This window comes from Lineus longissimus, chromosome 1 (genome assembly GCF_910592395.1).
Source record: "Lineus longissimus chromosome 1, tnLinLong1.2, whole genome shotgun sequence".
Classification (NCBI taxonomy): domain Eukaryota; kingdom Metazoa; phylum Nemertea; class Pilidiophora; order Heteronemertea; family Lineidae; genus Lineus; species Lineus longissimus.
Genome location: NC_088308.1, coordinates 2,657,185 through 2,671,948, shown reverse-complemented (window position 1 = coordinate 2,671,948; position 14,764 = coordinate 2,657,185). Strand labels below are relative to the sequence as shown.

General features: G+C 39.7%; 2 protein-coding genes across 6 annotated transcripts; one reads left to right on the top strand and one right to left on the bottom strand.

The window, feature by feature from the left end:
* Nucleotides 1-1,557: 1,557 nt before the first annotated feature.
* Nucleotides 1,558-6,176, bottom strand: LOC135484603 (serine/arginine-rich splicing factor 2-like). Of its 3 annotated transcripts, XR_010446473.1 has the most exons (4): nucleotides 5,906-6,176; nucleotides 5,337-5,525; nucleotides 4,636-5,000; nucleotides 1,558-3,110 (listed from the first exon to the last, which is right to left on the bottom strand). XR_010446473.1 is itself a non-coding variant. In XM_064766240.1 (3 exons), the coding sequence occupies exons 1-3, from the start codon at nucleotides 6,088-6,090 to the stop codon at nucleotides 4,733-4,735; spliced, it is 642 nt and encodes a 213-aa protein (XP_064622310.1). In that variant the 5' UTR covers nucleotides 6,091-6,176; the 3' UTR covers nucleotides 1,558-4,732. The 3 variants fall into 3 exon arrangements, 2 of the variants coding, with proteins under 2 accessions (XP_064622310.1, XP_064622321.1); XM_064766240.1 differs by having other exon boundaries at nucleotides 1,558-5,000; XM_064766251.1 differs by having other exon boundaries at nucleotides 1,558-4,997.
* Nucleotides 6,177-6,400: 224 nt separating this feature from the next.
* On the top strand, nucleotides 6,401-14,377 carry LOC135484586 (UNC93-like protein MFSD11). 3 transcript variants are annotated; one of them, XR_010446471.1, is made up of 15 exons: nucleotides 6,401-6,510; nucleotides 6,759-6,823; nucleotides 7,201-7,308; nucleotides 7,619-7,698; nucleotides 7,997-8,093; nucleotides 8,345-8,530; nucleotides 8,777-8,865; nucleotides 9,040-9,105; nucleotides 9,516-9,641; nucleotides 9,996-10,164; nucleotides 10,474-10,537; nucleotides 11,059-11,130; nucleotides 11,403-11,572; nucleotides 11,816-11,890; nucleotides 12,403-14,377. XR_010446471.1 is itself a non-coding variant. In XM_064766220.1 (15 exons), the coding sequence occupies exons 1-15, from the start codon at nucleotides 6,409-6,411 to the stop codon at nucleotides 12,426-12,428; spliced, it is 1,476 nt and encodes a 491-aa protein (XP_064622290.1). In that variant the 5' UTR covers nucleotides 6,401-6,408; the 3' UTR covers nucleotides 12,429-14,377. The 3 variants fall into 3 exon arrangements, 2 of the variants coding, with proteins under 2 accessions (XP_064622290.1, XP_064622299.1); XM_064766220.1 differs by having other exon boundaries at nucleotides 11,835-11,890; XM_064766229.1 differs by lacking the exon at nucleotides 11,816-11,890.
* The last annotated feature ends 387 nt before the right edge of the window (nucleotides 14,378-14,764 follow it).

Below are 14,764 nucleotides of genomic sequence, written 5' to 3'. Positions count from 1 at the left end.
TGATGGTCATCTTCTGAATGAATTATGGCCACAACCCATTGGATCTTCTCTGGTTGTGATGTCCTGTTGGAAAGATGGCCATAAGCTGCCAAGGTTTAATGTTGCAAAACCTGCTCAAATCTTGCTGTTACTTGGACAAATTGTTCTTTTCCAACATGAAAATATTCACTCCAATAAAGCCTATTTTGTGGGCTCTGAAAATGACCCCCCCTACATCCTTTGATAAAAGGAGTAGTTGATCCCAATATGATCCATGTTGTGATGGAAACACATAACAGGTCATCATTCTGATAATATTGCACAGGGGAAATTCTGTGGCAGTGTTTGATTTCAATAAAGTGCATTTATCCCAAATCAGTCTTATGAGGACAAAGTCACAACCAGCAGAAGGGCTGATGATTGGTCAAATACCTATTCCCATGACAATCATTCCATTTATACTTGTATCACTCCATTTCATGAGTATTGGAGAGATATAAGATGACCTCTGTTTTGCTATTAACACCTTCAGCGCCGGTGTTTCACCCCCCAACATCCCCCTTTTCAGACCCCCAGAAAAAAAAGTATAAGAGATGGTTGCATAAGGTCTTTTGCAGTAACTTCTCCAAGACAAGGTCTTCTTGAATCAATCGAGTTATGTTAGCTACACTCCTTTAATATACTTTTTTTTTTGGTCGAAAAATTACCAAATATGACCAAAATGACCATCTTTTCCAACAACCCCGACCCCCCTAAAAATTCCCGGTGTCGGAATAGCTTTATTTTGTTATTCAGCGGTTTGGTCTTTTCAGTTCCAACCTTGCCCTGAAGATGGCGATGGCGTAGGTCTTGTTAAAGTTCTGAACTATGCCATCGCCATCTTCAGGGTATGGTAGGAACTGAAAATACAGTTTCTACCTTGCCCTGAAGATGGCGATGGCGTAGTTCTTTCTTGAAGTCCATGAGACTCCGATAACCAGCTGAAAGAGGGGGGGATTTGGGCCACGTCGATCTACATGATACGGCGCTGAAGGTGTTAAAGTTTAATATTGACAGACACATACAAAAGCAGATACTAACACGTACAAGACTACTTCGAGTACATCATTTATTCACTTTCCTCATACTTTTTGGGCTGTCTGCCAGGTACTTACTGTCTTAATCGAATATGTCCTAAAACCTTTATCTGTAGGTCGTCCATTGCAGTATATCCGGATGCGATATTCTTAACCATGATCCAGAATTAAGTAAGAGCTAGCCTCTCTGGCATTTTTCAAATGAACAAAGGCAACTTTAACAGGTCCTCTTTGTCTCAAGGGCCATAGACTCAACTGCATCCCATATTAAAATGCCATGGGACACAGGCTCATGCTCTCGATAGGGGAGTGTTTAGGACTTCACAACCACCCTAGATTTTGAAAGGCAGGTTGGATACAAGATATATAATCATGTATCGTTTTTGATCTCGGCAGTCTCATCCAGATGAACATCATACTCAGATAGATGCAAGACTTGCATCTCAGCAGATTCGAGTGGCCATCCACATCGGCCGGAAATAAAAGAGGACCAAGGCAGATATTCAGTATATAACGACATCTATTTTATTTTGAAACATACACGTACATATCTCACCACGTTCCCATTCATTCTTTCCCCCTTTAAAAAAAATACAATGAATATGAATATATACAATGAAATAATGTGAGAAACTTGTTGAATTCACAGACGGTGGTGTTCAGCCAAGTCTATCTCGATTCATTATCTTCGATAAAAACTTTTTACTACCATCCGTGCAAGCACAATGCCTGCAGGAATTTACTGATGCCTGGACCCAAAGTGAACATTATTATCAAAGACAATACACGAAAATAAGCCAGCCAAGACCTCCTTTCAAAATGCCAAGAGAGTAAAATTATGAATGTTCCACTGACAATTCGTGAGTGATGCAACTTTGTCATGAAGCCTTTCTTCATATCAGTTTTTTTCATCAAGTATTCTCACACACATATCAGTTTTTTCATTAAGTATTCTTAAACACAGGTATACTTTTAACACAACTTGAACTACCTAAATACACCAAATGCGAGTTAAAACAGCCTTTTCCTCAGTGATCGAAGAATGTCAATGCTATGATATATTTGGATGGACTTTCAAAAATACTGTTTCCACCTTGGCAGTTAAGAAGAGCGAGGAATCCTTTACTAATTCAGAGAGCAATCAAACATATACAATAAGCATTTTAATATTTCCCTGTGCCAGTCTGATAAAACTGTTCAGGGCTGCAATCTCGTGTTTCCTTTTGACAAAAGAATTGAATGCATGTCTTAAATTAAGTCGGGCATCAAGTTCTCTTTTAAAAGGGCATAGCACTTTTTGCCAAAAAAGGGCACGTTTGTTAGTTTGTTGAAAAAGGGCACACTTTAAATGGGAATGAAATGTCAGCCTTTCAGCAAAAATAAAAAATAACTGGCCAAATGGTCAAAGACAAGTGTTCAGTGGGTTAAATCTAGATTAAAAAGTTGTTAACTTCTGCCTCAATCAAGGCCACTACTTCAGTCTGATTGACCTGAATTCGTCACACAGACTATCTGTTTAGCTTGAAAAATGCAGGTCAGGCTACTGATTGATACCAAAACATATCATTGAATATCACCCCCCTATCTGATGTGCGAGTGCCACGTTTTTCCCTTTGAGACTTTGAAACTGGATGAATCAAATTACCAAGACAAACAGGTGTGCGCCTCCCATTATCAGCTCCTCCTTAAGTGAAGATGTCAACAGCTAAGCCATGACGTGAGCAGCAGAATCAACAGGACAAGTCTTTTCAAACAGCTTTCTTATCTAATTGAAATGAAACAGCCCCCAGCATCCTTCACGAAGAGAAGCGCAGCAACTCGTGTGTGTTTTGGTAAATACACCAGGATATCAGAATCGGCCAATCCCAGCTCCCGCACCGATCAAGAATCAGCTAATCCCGGGTCCCGTACCAACAGCAGCAGCCGCAAGTAACCATGGTAACAGCAAAACAGCATGCACCCACTCTCTCTCATCTGGACCGCTCCAGACCGTACTGCTTACTGCTCCAACCCTGCACTGCACTGCATTTATTTCAGCACAACACCTTACTGCTCCTATATGACACAGGAAAAAGAAAACTGGTTAATGAAATTTATTGATTGATTTTTTTCATGCATGAGAATGGTAGATGGTTAGAATGAGAATCGCTTGCTGGATGAACATGCCAGGGCTGTCAACTTGTGACTCCTGCAAAATTGAGTTTGATGGCCGATAGGCTTTTGAACCCAGAAATCAAATAATCCTGACAAATTCAGTATGTACCAAGTGAATTTACCAATCTATCAAATTATTAATTTACCAAGTCGGTTTTCTAAATGGGCTTAGGTATTGCTCTTAATGAAATACTACATTTATAGCCATTTGAAATCGGTTGAAACAACGATAACCTTTTGTCAAGGAAGAAAAAAGGTTTTTAAGATGGAGGCACTATTCTCATTCTACCAAGAGTGAAGGACTACCAAACCAGGCATTTATTCAGCAGCTACAGAACTAAAGCTACACACAAAGCTTTTTTGTTAAGGCATATTCCTCTGAAGTAACATATTATCCGTGACAACACTTTCTAAGTGCTACAAAAAATAGATAAAATTCTTTGAAGAAGAAGGATCAAAATGCAATACTACAAATAGTCATGAAAATAACTAACCAAAAGCTGATTTCCAGCTATCCTGAAAATGTCTTTGTATCTTTTCAGAGCAATTTGCCTTCACAACTGTTGGACAACAAATCATGCACATTTAAAACTGTACTCAGCAGAACAGACTTCAGTAACAATTAAAAATATTTTTGGATATCATCAGAAGTTGTTTTCCTTGCAGTTTACGTACGCATTCACTGATCACCAACAGTTTTAGAACAAAATACCAGGAAGACTTTGAGACAAAGTCAAATTGTTTTGACAAGAACTGCAGGAATATGATGAATAAATCTTATAATGCATGCACATGAGCTTCACTTAAAGCATACTTCAACAATAAAATCATCTACATGGGCCAAAAATTCAGTAATGTTTCAAAATATAAATCGGCTGCAGCGAAATATTTGGGAATTCGTAAATCAAACAGTATAAAAAAATATTCAAGTTCTATTCATCAATTTGAAACAAAGCATCAATGGAAGTTAGTATTTGCATGTTGATTTCAAAGACAACAGAACCTCGAGGTGCCAGCTGCAGAGCTTTCGTGTTGAATGATTCACTGAACGAGGCATGCAAGTGTTATACAATGACGACAGAACATGGCACAATATCCAAATTAACAATTTTTCACAATGGAACAGGGTAGAGACCCCCAAGTTGTGGCAATAACAGAGTCTTTAGACACAGAAGACGGAACTTTTCACTGGTCAATAAGAAGCGTTTCAACTGCTGAACGCGTCTTATGTTTTATTTTGACAAAGGTTATGATAACAACCGAATGCATCCATATATTCCAATAGCATAATACAACTCCAGATTAAAGCAAGATATATATTTACACAGGCAAATGATACTTCACAGACTCTCTATGAAGAGTGTTTAAAATGCTCAACCAGTCTTTAACTTCATGCTCTAAGTTCTCAGAATTTCAAAAACCTTACCATCGTGGAACTGGTCATGTGTATGTTATGATGCTGCCACTAGCATATCTTCACAGTCCGAACATCCATCCTATCACAAGTTGAATGAACCATCTTCCTAGGAGTTGCTCCTTGACCTTGACCTTGAATGACGATGAGGTCGCTCAATCGACCTTGACCTTGAATGGTGATGATGATGTCGCTCTAAAGACCTTGACCTGGACCTCGACAGCTGTACATTGTTTCGTGGCATCCTTTCGCTGATAGAGGAGCTACGACTCCTTGACCTGCCTCTCATGCGGCTGGCGTATGGCGACCTGCTCCTTGACCTGTCATACCTGTCACGGCGATACACTGGAGATCTGGACCTGGATCTGCTGTACCTACTGAAAGAAAATTTTGTTTAGTGCTTGAACAAAGTTGAAACTAAAATGTAAAAGCCCAGGCAATAAAGAAATCAATACAACCAATAAAATTCTTTAGCCACCAAAGAAAGAGGCGAGCTGCCACATATTTTACTTTCTGAGTGTTAGTCAGCCAAGTTGCTCATATCCAATGTATCATGGGTCCCTCTTTGAAAGCAGTGCAACATTGGGTTAAGGTTGATAATCCCCTATCGGATAATGACGTACTTTGGTCACATTCAACTGTTAAACCTTTGCCAAAAAACATTACTAGGTAACCGGATTGTATCACTTCAGTCTTGGGATAAGATGGTTTACCTTCCACCATAACGACCACCATCTCTTCTTCCACCGCCTCCACCACCTCCATAACGTCCACCTCGTGGTCGACGGTATGGCTCTTGTGGACGACCATATTTGGCAAGCTGGACAGTTATCTTTCGGCCATCTAACTTTGTACCATCAAGGCTGTGAATCGCTCTTTCAGCGTGCTTTCTTTGGGTGAACCTGAAATAGTGAAAAGATAGCTTTTGTGATTATTATAGGCAAAAAAAGAGGGCCTAGTTGTTTTTAAAAAAATGGATGGTGGAATGAAGTCATATGCCTATAGACCCTTTTACACCAGGCGGGAAAAGCCACTGCGGTCTGCAGGCCCAAACAAACCTAAATAGGCACAAGGCACGCATTGACAATGAACAAAAGAACATGTGCCATGTGCCAGCAGCCATGTGTGCGACCATGCAGTCTTTGGGTTTGCTGCTTTTGTTAAGTTGTTGGGTCCAGCAGTGGCTTCCTCCGCCTGGTGTACTGAGGGCCTCTGCAATCGAGCCCAGACCTACATTCTATTTGTTTTGAGAGAAGTAGACCATCTAACATTCCAAGCTCACCTAATGAACGCGAAGCCACGGCTCTCGCGCGAGTATCGGTCGCGGGGAATGTACACGTCCCCGATTTCTCCGAACTCCTCGAATGATCTACGGAGATCTTCAACGGTTGTACAATAAGTTAAGTTGTCAACTTTGAGGGATGTCATCCCATGGATATCTGGGGGTGCTCGTGGATAGCTACTCATCGTTACTTGTTGGTAAAAATAGGGTTTAAATGATGATTGCGAGGTGATAGCGAAACCACGCAAACAAATTAAAATGGCGGAGAAGACACGCCAACCGTATCACATGACCAACGGAAATTACCGAAGAAAGGATTGATAAGAGAAACTCCTAAAAACTGCCTTAAAATGAATGTTAATCATCAGTAATTGTTCATATTGCCGAATATTGTTAAAACTTATTATCAATATTTCTGCATAATTTAACCACAATGTTCAAAACAGGTCGGTAAAGTTCGGCAAGCACCTGTTCAGATCATGTGAGCGACCGAAATGGACAAAATGGCCACCTCCGTTTGTGATGTTAAATTTGTCAGAATTGTGATCATGAGCATCAGTTACATGCTCATATTCACCGCATTTCAGACATCGTCAATGTTAGAGGTTAGTATCTGCGTATTTCTAACCTGTTGTTGCTATGATTCAAGATATGAAATGATTAACTAAAACTCTTCACATCTGGTGCAATTTGCTGAGAGTGGGACTGAAGTAGGTTTGATTTCATCTAAAGCATTGCAGTGAATTCATCCCATTGCATTGTCAAGTGTTCAACTGCAGTTTCAAGAACTATTAGAATTGATGGTCGACAAGTTAAAAACAGACTTATAAAATGTTTTCAATTGTGATTTCAGCAAAGTGTGATTGATGGTGCCAAAGCAGAACCAAACAGTACATTCACAGGAGATGGCTTCATCAGGTAAACAATCTCGACTCAATAATCAATATAATCTTTATCAATATAAAAAATAGCAACAATCCATACTTTTATCATAATAGCTTGTTAATCAGTCTGCGATAAGGAACATTTTGATGTTGTAGAAATACGAAAAATATTTGGTCCTGGTCTTAAAAGTAAACCTCTTACATGAAGATTGACCCACCCTTGAAAACAATTGGGAGATGTCCGTGCCCACTGTGCAATTTTACAGCCTTGCCTTGTGGCCTGTTTTATTTCTACTCTTGGACATATTGGGTAAATATCCGGCAATTTGGGTTTTCTGACTGATGGATGACTTATGTTATACATCTCTTTCAATCCATAAAATGTATGGACAATGTATTTATTCATTTCAGTCTTGCCACAATATATGCTGTGTTTGCAGCATCTAATTGGGGTGCTCCATCAGTTATTAGCGTGCTCGGCCCCAAAATTTCCATGATGGTTGGTGGTGTGCCATACTTGTAAGTATTATAAATATGTGATGTCAAGGCCAAATACCAATGTGGCACTTTTTGTTGAAATTCCTTTGCAATCTGACTCGAATTCAACCTAGTACTGAGTGTTACAATACATGACTGTCATTTCAATTTTTAAAGGAGGCATTTCAGGGTCCTTAACTGGCCAGGGCTAATGATGTTGACAAAGACAGGTATAACTTGAGTTCTCATGAAAAAATAGCTTACGTTTTTTATGAGCATGGCAGCATTATGTACATGTAACCAAAATAAATGGGTTGACAGTATTCACATATCTTCTCCTCTGACTTTTTAGGTTATTAGTTGCATCGTTTCTGAGGCCAATGACATGGGCCCTATATACTGGGTCGGTCTTGGTGGGTCTTGGTGCGTCAGGTATGTGCAAATATTAAGTTTTACCCAGATGTTTGGCTCTAATTTGTATAAGGTTTTCCAGCTTGAGCTAGAGTGATGAAATAATTCAATTAACTCCAAGATCTGCCTTAGTCAAGATCAATTTGGTCAATATCATTAAGCATTGGTCTTGGATATGACAAGAAGGACGTAAAGCTCAGATTTCCTTTGTCGGTGTACTGATCCTTCCTTCTTGGAATAATTTGGATGGTCCCTCTTCATACACTCACTTTGGTTGGGGACGATGATGTATTGAGAAATTTTTTCATTTCCATTCCAGTTCTTTGGACAGCTCAAGGAAACTTCCTGACCCTAAATTCTGACACGAACACCATAACCAGAAATAGTGGCGTGTTCTGGGCATTAATGCAATCCAAGTTAGTTGATGAGTAATGCCATTATCTGGCAGGAGATTCTATCTACATTCTACAGATCATATCAATATTCTTATTCATGCAAGGCTAGCAATCAATTGAGTTTGGTTTTCCTTTATTTTGGAAACATAGGGTGTTGTAATCAAAATATGCGAGTCATTATCCAAAAGTTTATTCTGTCCTCCGAAAGCAGTCCGACTTGCTTCATATTATAAACAGAATAATGTAACTTGTTAGAATTTTTTTCCTTTCAGTCTTGTAATTGGTAACCTCTATGTGTACCTTGCATTCAAAGGAGACATCACCATAACATCTGAAATGCGGACAACGCTCTACTTAATCCTTTCATCCATCTGCCTCGGAGGAATTGCGTTGCTCTTTGTTTTGTTTTGTTTGCGGTCTCCATCGACGGAGTCCGATATCACACCAATACAAGGAAAGTAAGTGAAATCAATGATTCTGCTGGGAGAACCTGAACTATCAGTCTGTCAGACAGTGATCTACGTCGCTAGGAGCTGAAATTGTGAAGAACTATCGACATTTAGACATTGTCCTTTCCTAGACAAGATACCTAAAAAATCTGCTGTCTTGCAGGACTGGACACTGTTAAATTATTTGTGATGAATCGAATGGGAATGAGTGGTGGACCTAGATTTCATGTTTTCTATTTTCTCAATTGATTTCAGAGATAGTCGGGAACCGCTCTGTGCTGAAAAAACAGGCGACCCAGCTCCTATTGAAGAAGACGACAGCAGTGGGCCTTGGCAGGCTTTTAGTAAGTAGCGTTTGATCGTTGAACTGTCCATGTTAGGTGTACACCTGTAATGAACATTTGTTTAGTGCTTAAATGTGAAGACGCTGTCCCTCAATATTGCATTACATTCTTTGGTATTCTGAGTCAGTGCACAGACTAGTTTTGGTGAATTTTCAAAGAACCATTCCATTTCAGAAAGTTCCTTGAGTTTGCTTGGTACCAAACAGATGCTTCTGCTAACTTTCACCTTTGGATTCACTGGTAAGTGTCTGTATATGTCCATCAAAGTTCCTTTAGTTTTGCCTCTCCGCTTAACTGAAGCAGAAAGCTTGAAGCTTTGAACATCAAGGAACGGTTGCATTGGATAGCGGCTGTCACATACCACCCTTGCTTTCACCCCTATTGCTTAATAATGGTAGCGACCATCGGCATATAGGCCTTGGTCGCGTTGGCCTTGCCCGTTTTTGGTCCCTGGTCTTTTGGCCGCATGGTAATTGGACATGCAAGAGCAGAGCAAGAACAGCCGTTTCATAATAAAACGCAGTAGAGGAAAAAGCCTTCGTTGAGTCGCTGCAGCACTTGGTAGTGACAGCGGCGGTGTTGCCTATAATACAAAAAGATGTGAAACGTCAGCTGAAAATATGAAGATTGTTGTCATTTATTCATTACAGGGCTTCACCTGACGTTCTTCAGTGGTGTGTATGGGACCTGTGTTGGGCACACTCTCCAACTTGGGGATAATGCCAAAAGCTACATAGGATTCTGTGGCATTTTTATTGGAGTTGGTGAAATAGTTGGTAAGATAAGATCTGCACCTCTGCTTCAATATCACAATGTATTCCTTCACTTGAGTGCAACACTTCATCGATGTACAGCTCATTGTTGTTACTCAAATTGGGCACATCGAGGAACATGAATTAGTTACCCAAGGTCACAAGCGAGTTCCTTGTCGGAAGTCACAAGGTCTTCGGTTAAATAGAGTTCCGACACCTAAACCATGAAATGACCATGACAATTCCTGCACTGCTGAGAGATGACGTTTTGCATGATGCTGTGTTGATCTTGGTAACAATGGCTTGGAATATCTCAAAATCTGATGAAAATTTACGTTTGAGATTTTCTACTTTCATTCAAAACATTTTCTTCTCCAGGTGGGTTGATCTTCAGTATATTTGGGAAGCGTACCCAAAAATATGGAAGGGATCCTATCATCTTACTCGGCTTTATTGCCAACATAGGTGCATACTTTCTCATTTTCCTAAATCTTCCTGACAGTTCACCTTTTGGAAATACAACAGATTTTGCACACATTCAGTCAAAGTAAGTTAGCTTTTTCTTTGGATACTGTAATCTTGGATTCATTGTTGTCAAAATGACTTCTTCTTCATCCAGAGAGGAGCAAAGCAACTCATTTCTCACTTAGTTGAGGTACCTCTACATGGGACAACCATAGTTTTTGTCCTGTTGGCCTGTAGTGTTAGGTGTTGAACCCACTCTGTTTAGATCGTGAGGGTGTCCCTCCCCCCACACACATACCACTAGACCATTCACTTGGTGAACCAACAATTTTTGAGAATTTTTTCTTGAAGTAGGGCTTTTTTGGGATACATCCCTCTCTTATCGTTACAGTGTTGGAGTTGCAGTTATCTCTGCCTTCTTACTAGGTTTTGGGGACAGCTGTTTCAATACACAGGTTAGTCCAATGTCTCCTGCTATCCAGACTTTAGTTGTGAATAAACTGTGTATTATTTTGTACACTTCAAGAAAAGATATTGCAGTATTATAAAAAGAGGCTATGAGTATACTTTGTACACTTGACAACTTTCCTTGACTAAGTCAGCTACCCGATATCACAATACAGTGGAACCCCAGTCAGCGACCACCCCGCTATGAGGACCAAGAATCGCCGGTCCCGAATGGTTTACTCTCTAATTACCATTACAAGGCCCCCGGTAACACGACCAGCTCGGTACCCAGACCACGACCAGTGAATTAGGCGGTCCCAATGGCCAAATTCACCCCTCTAACCCGACCAAAGGGCCTAATTGCCGTAATCTGTTGACTGCGTCTCCAATTAACCCAATTAACACCTCGGCGCAAAGGTCTCTTGAGTATTATAACACCACGGACAGTGGTTATCATGAGAATCCATATGAAAACTGTTGCACAGGCAGTTACTATTATGCTTCTTTACAAATTTTGTTTCTGTTGCAGCTGTTTTCGATCTTGGGAGATATTTACCGAGAAGAAAGTTCACAAGCCTTTGCTTTATTCAGATTTGTACAAGTAAGTAGACATTTCACTTTTTTTCATTTTGTGGCAGGCCTTCCTGGATCTGCGTATATGTCAGGCTCACGCTATAGGTTGTAAGTGACTAATAAAATAGTGTCACTGGGTCCTTGAATGGATGGTTTCTGGGCAAAAGATGGGTGGAAGTGCGTTACGTTATCCATTTGTACAGGGCTTCCCACATTTTTGTTGCTTGAGGAAAGTTGCAAATTGTCACTGAATTACAAATACCTTGTACTTAAATTTGATGAAATCTTTTCCTTTTCCAGTCCCTGACGGCAGCGGCAGGATTTTTCTATAGTAACCACATCTCCCTACAATGGCAGCTCCTTATATTAGTCATCACTAGCGTTTTGGCTATCGCGACATTCATACCCGTTGAGTGGAAGAATATACATCCTCGCGCTGGCTATAGTAACTTGGAATCGGAAGAAAAGAGGTGAGAGAGATGTTAATTGCCAGAGGTTGGATTTTACTTGAAGCTCATTTGCAAAGTTTAGTTAGGCTTGATTCTGTGATGAAATCATTATGCATGTCCTCTACTGTCGTTACTGAAGAATATTACAGTGCCAGTCGTGATTTATGCTTCCTTCACTTGATTCTTCTTGCCTATCCTAGCCTGGAATTGTAGAGTTTCATGTTCTAATGTATGGCATTATTGTGTTTTGGTTTCAATGTGAAGGTAGAACTGTTCATTCTAGATCTGCGGAGGGAGTTGCCCTTGTTCCTAAAGAGTCTTTTGGTACCTTTTCTGTTTGTAAGTAAAAATAAAAGGCAGCCTCTGCTGGTGCAGAGGTATTGCCTGGGTGGCAGTGGTTTTTTAGGCATTTGGGGCTGCAAGAATGCACATTTTCTTCCGCACATGGATAGACATACATGTATTATCAGCATTTATGAGAAGCAGTTTTCTTCTGTTTGGATGTGATATGATATGGACTTTGTTTGATTTGAAATAAATGGTCATGGTACTTCCAGGGTGGTTTTGGTTTTATTGGTGTCATTGGTGCTGAATAGCATAATGAATAGAGTTTGCTTTGGCAGAAATTTTTGATCAGTATTACATTGTATTTTTGAATTTTAGCACACCGGATTATTCCCAAAACTGATTGTATGACGAGAATGTTTTGTTGCTTTTAATTTCCTTGTGTTTGTGAGTAATTTAATTAGGAAATAAAACAATTTACAGTTTAGGGGCCTTTCTTTGATCGTTTAAAACAGACTAACATGTCATGATTTGATATTTGATTACATCTATGTTTTTATTTTCAGCTAGTGAAGAGGTGAATGGAAAATGAAGACACAGAATATAAAAAAAGGAATCATCCCTCTATTTGCTTGGTTGGTGCTTTCTCCTGTAATAGAGCCATTGGGTTGGGTTTGGTGCCAAGAATTTTTATCTTGAATTTCTTTGTCAATAACTGTGATATTTCCGGCCACAAGGCAGCAAATAGGATACAAACATTTTATAAGTTTGCCGTCTTGTAGTGTAAGTGCTGTCCACAGGTCACATTGTCCCGTGACTAACAAAAGGTGATATTCACAGTCATAAATGAGTTGGGCAAATCTGATGTATTTCTGTCTTTTGGATATGAATAAGGGGGTTACCTCTTTATTCTCATATTTGGACTGCCTCAAACTATAACCGGTACTTGTCAGGGACCCATTCCGCATGTCTATGTATTCTAAATTGAAAGTGTGAGATGACTGAATTGCTTCAGTGTTTGAATAAGGGTTTTTGTGCAAGATTTGGGTTCCATAGATGCAAATAATGGTCTGTTGTTGGTTGAGCAAAGGGGAGGGGTATTGTCCTATGGTGGCAGAGCTTTTCAATGTGCTGCTCCAACCCTGTGGAATCAACTTCCTGCCAATATCAGGAAGGTCGAGAGCACATCTGTTTTTGCTCGCCATCTCAAAACCTTCCTCTTTGCTCGCTACAATAGACAAACATAATTTCTGTACAGTGTCACTGATCACAATTCTGTGGAATCTGGCACTTTAAATACTAATCATTTTCATTCATTTTCATTTTCAAATACTGTAATATCTGTTAAGGAGTGGTGGCAACACAACCTTATGTAATAAGTCATGTGCAGCTACTTAAAATTTGCGACAGTTCCTGACCTGCAATGTACATGTAGCAATCATAACTGTTGAAAAGTAGGTGGATAAAGTTTGCGATTGTGATTAGTCTCATATCCATTCACAGATGACGGCATTCACCAAAAGTCGATGCTCAGATCAGAAGATCAATTACTCCAAGCGCAGACTGTCAGTGAACAGTGTTGTTTGTATATGATTGGGAAGACCAATCACACTGTGGTACTCTACTAGTATATGTATGTGAATGTAGTCGAGTGAGAAATTTCCCTCTTTTTATGTCCCTTCTCCTTTTGCATTCGTCGGTCTAATCATTGCAAAATTGTGCTCTAACTTTCATGATCAGACAAGTGTCATATATCTGCCATTTTAATTTTAACTTTAAGCGTGGTGCCGAATGCAATGTTGCCAGCTTTAGTGATCCCCTTTAAAGGTCCTTGCATTTAAGAAGTGTGGACTGGAGATTACAGAAATTATAAAAAGCCATACAAGACACAAATCCCAAAGTTATATGATGATGCATAATCTGTTAGTGTTTTTGAAATGGTGCCTTGTTCTTTTATTTCATATTGAAGGTTGTCAGTATTATCTTTCTATGATGTACAATGTAGATCTGTTATGCATGTAGAACTTAGTTGCTTTGAGTATTTGCAAATAGTAGACGCGAAGCAGGTATTCGTGGCATGCTTTCAGCCTTCAGAATTGAGAGGCACATCGCATTGTGTGCACTTGGGTATCAATAGTCTCTTGATTTGAGTTTTTAATTCTTTGCCATGGTTTTCTTTTCTTGTTGGGTTTGCTTGTATCCAACAATTGGTGCTATTGACAAAATTGATAGTGCACATACGGGTCTGTGAATTCTATTTTCTACATAGTTCCTTTAGATGGGAAATAATTATGGGGATTTTACATAGTTTTTATATACTTGACGCTTGCTAGCTTTTATGAATTGAAAATACCAGGATGATGTGATATGATTTTAAATCGACATTGAATATGACGTTACTTCTGTGCATGCCTATTTATCTGACTGATATCTATCAGTCTCTCATCCATATGGCCTTTGGGGCTTGAATTGGTGCTGAAATTCACAAAAATTTGTAGGGGTTAGATAGGAAAGTAATAAAGATAATATTGAAAGACTAAATTGGTGTTGTCCATTCATTTCATTGCACCAGCCATGTATTAAAGCACTTTCCTGACAGGTGCCCACCTTTGGTTGTGGCAAATACTGCCCGATTTATATGTATCACAGGAGCTTTGCCATCGACAGAGTTCGGGTTCGAAAGGAATGTTGCTTAGTTTAAACTCTATGGCCAGTTCCAATTGATGTTTTCCCCCCCCCCGACATAATGGCGATTTGGCCCCTACATAGTACTACTGCTTGTGACATCTGGTGGACAGTATTGCTGTTTGAGTTTGGTGGATTCAAACACAAGTCCGCTCTTTGTTAATTTCCTGATGTCAGTCCATCAATATATGCCTTGAAAAACATCGAGGATAGGAGACTGCATTGCGTTCCCAACCACTGGAC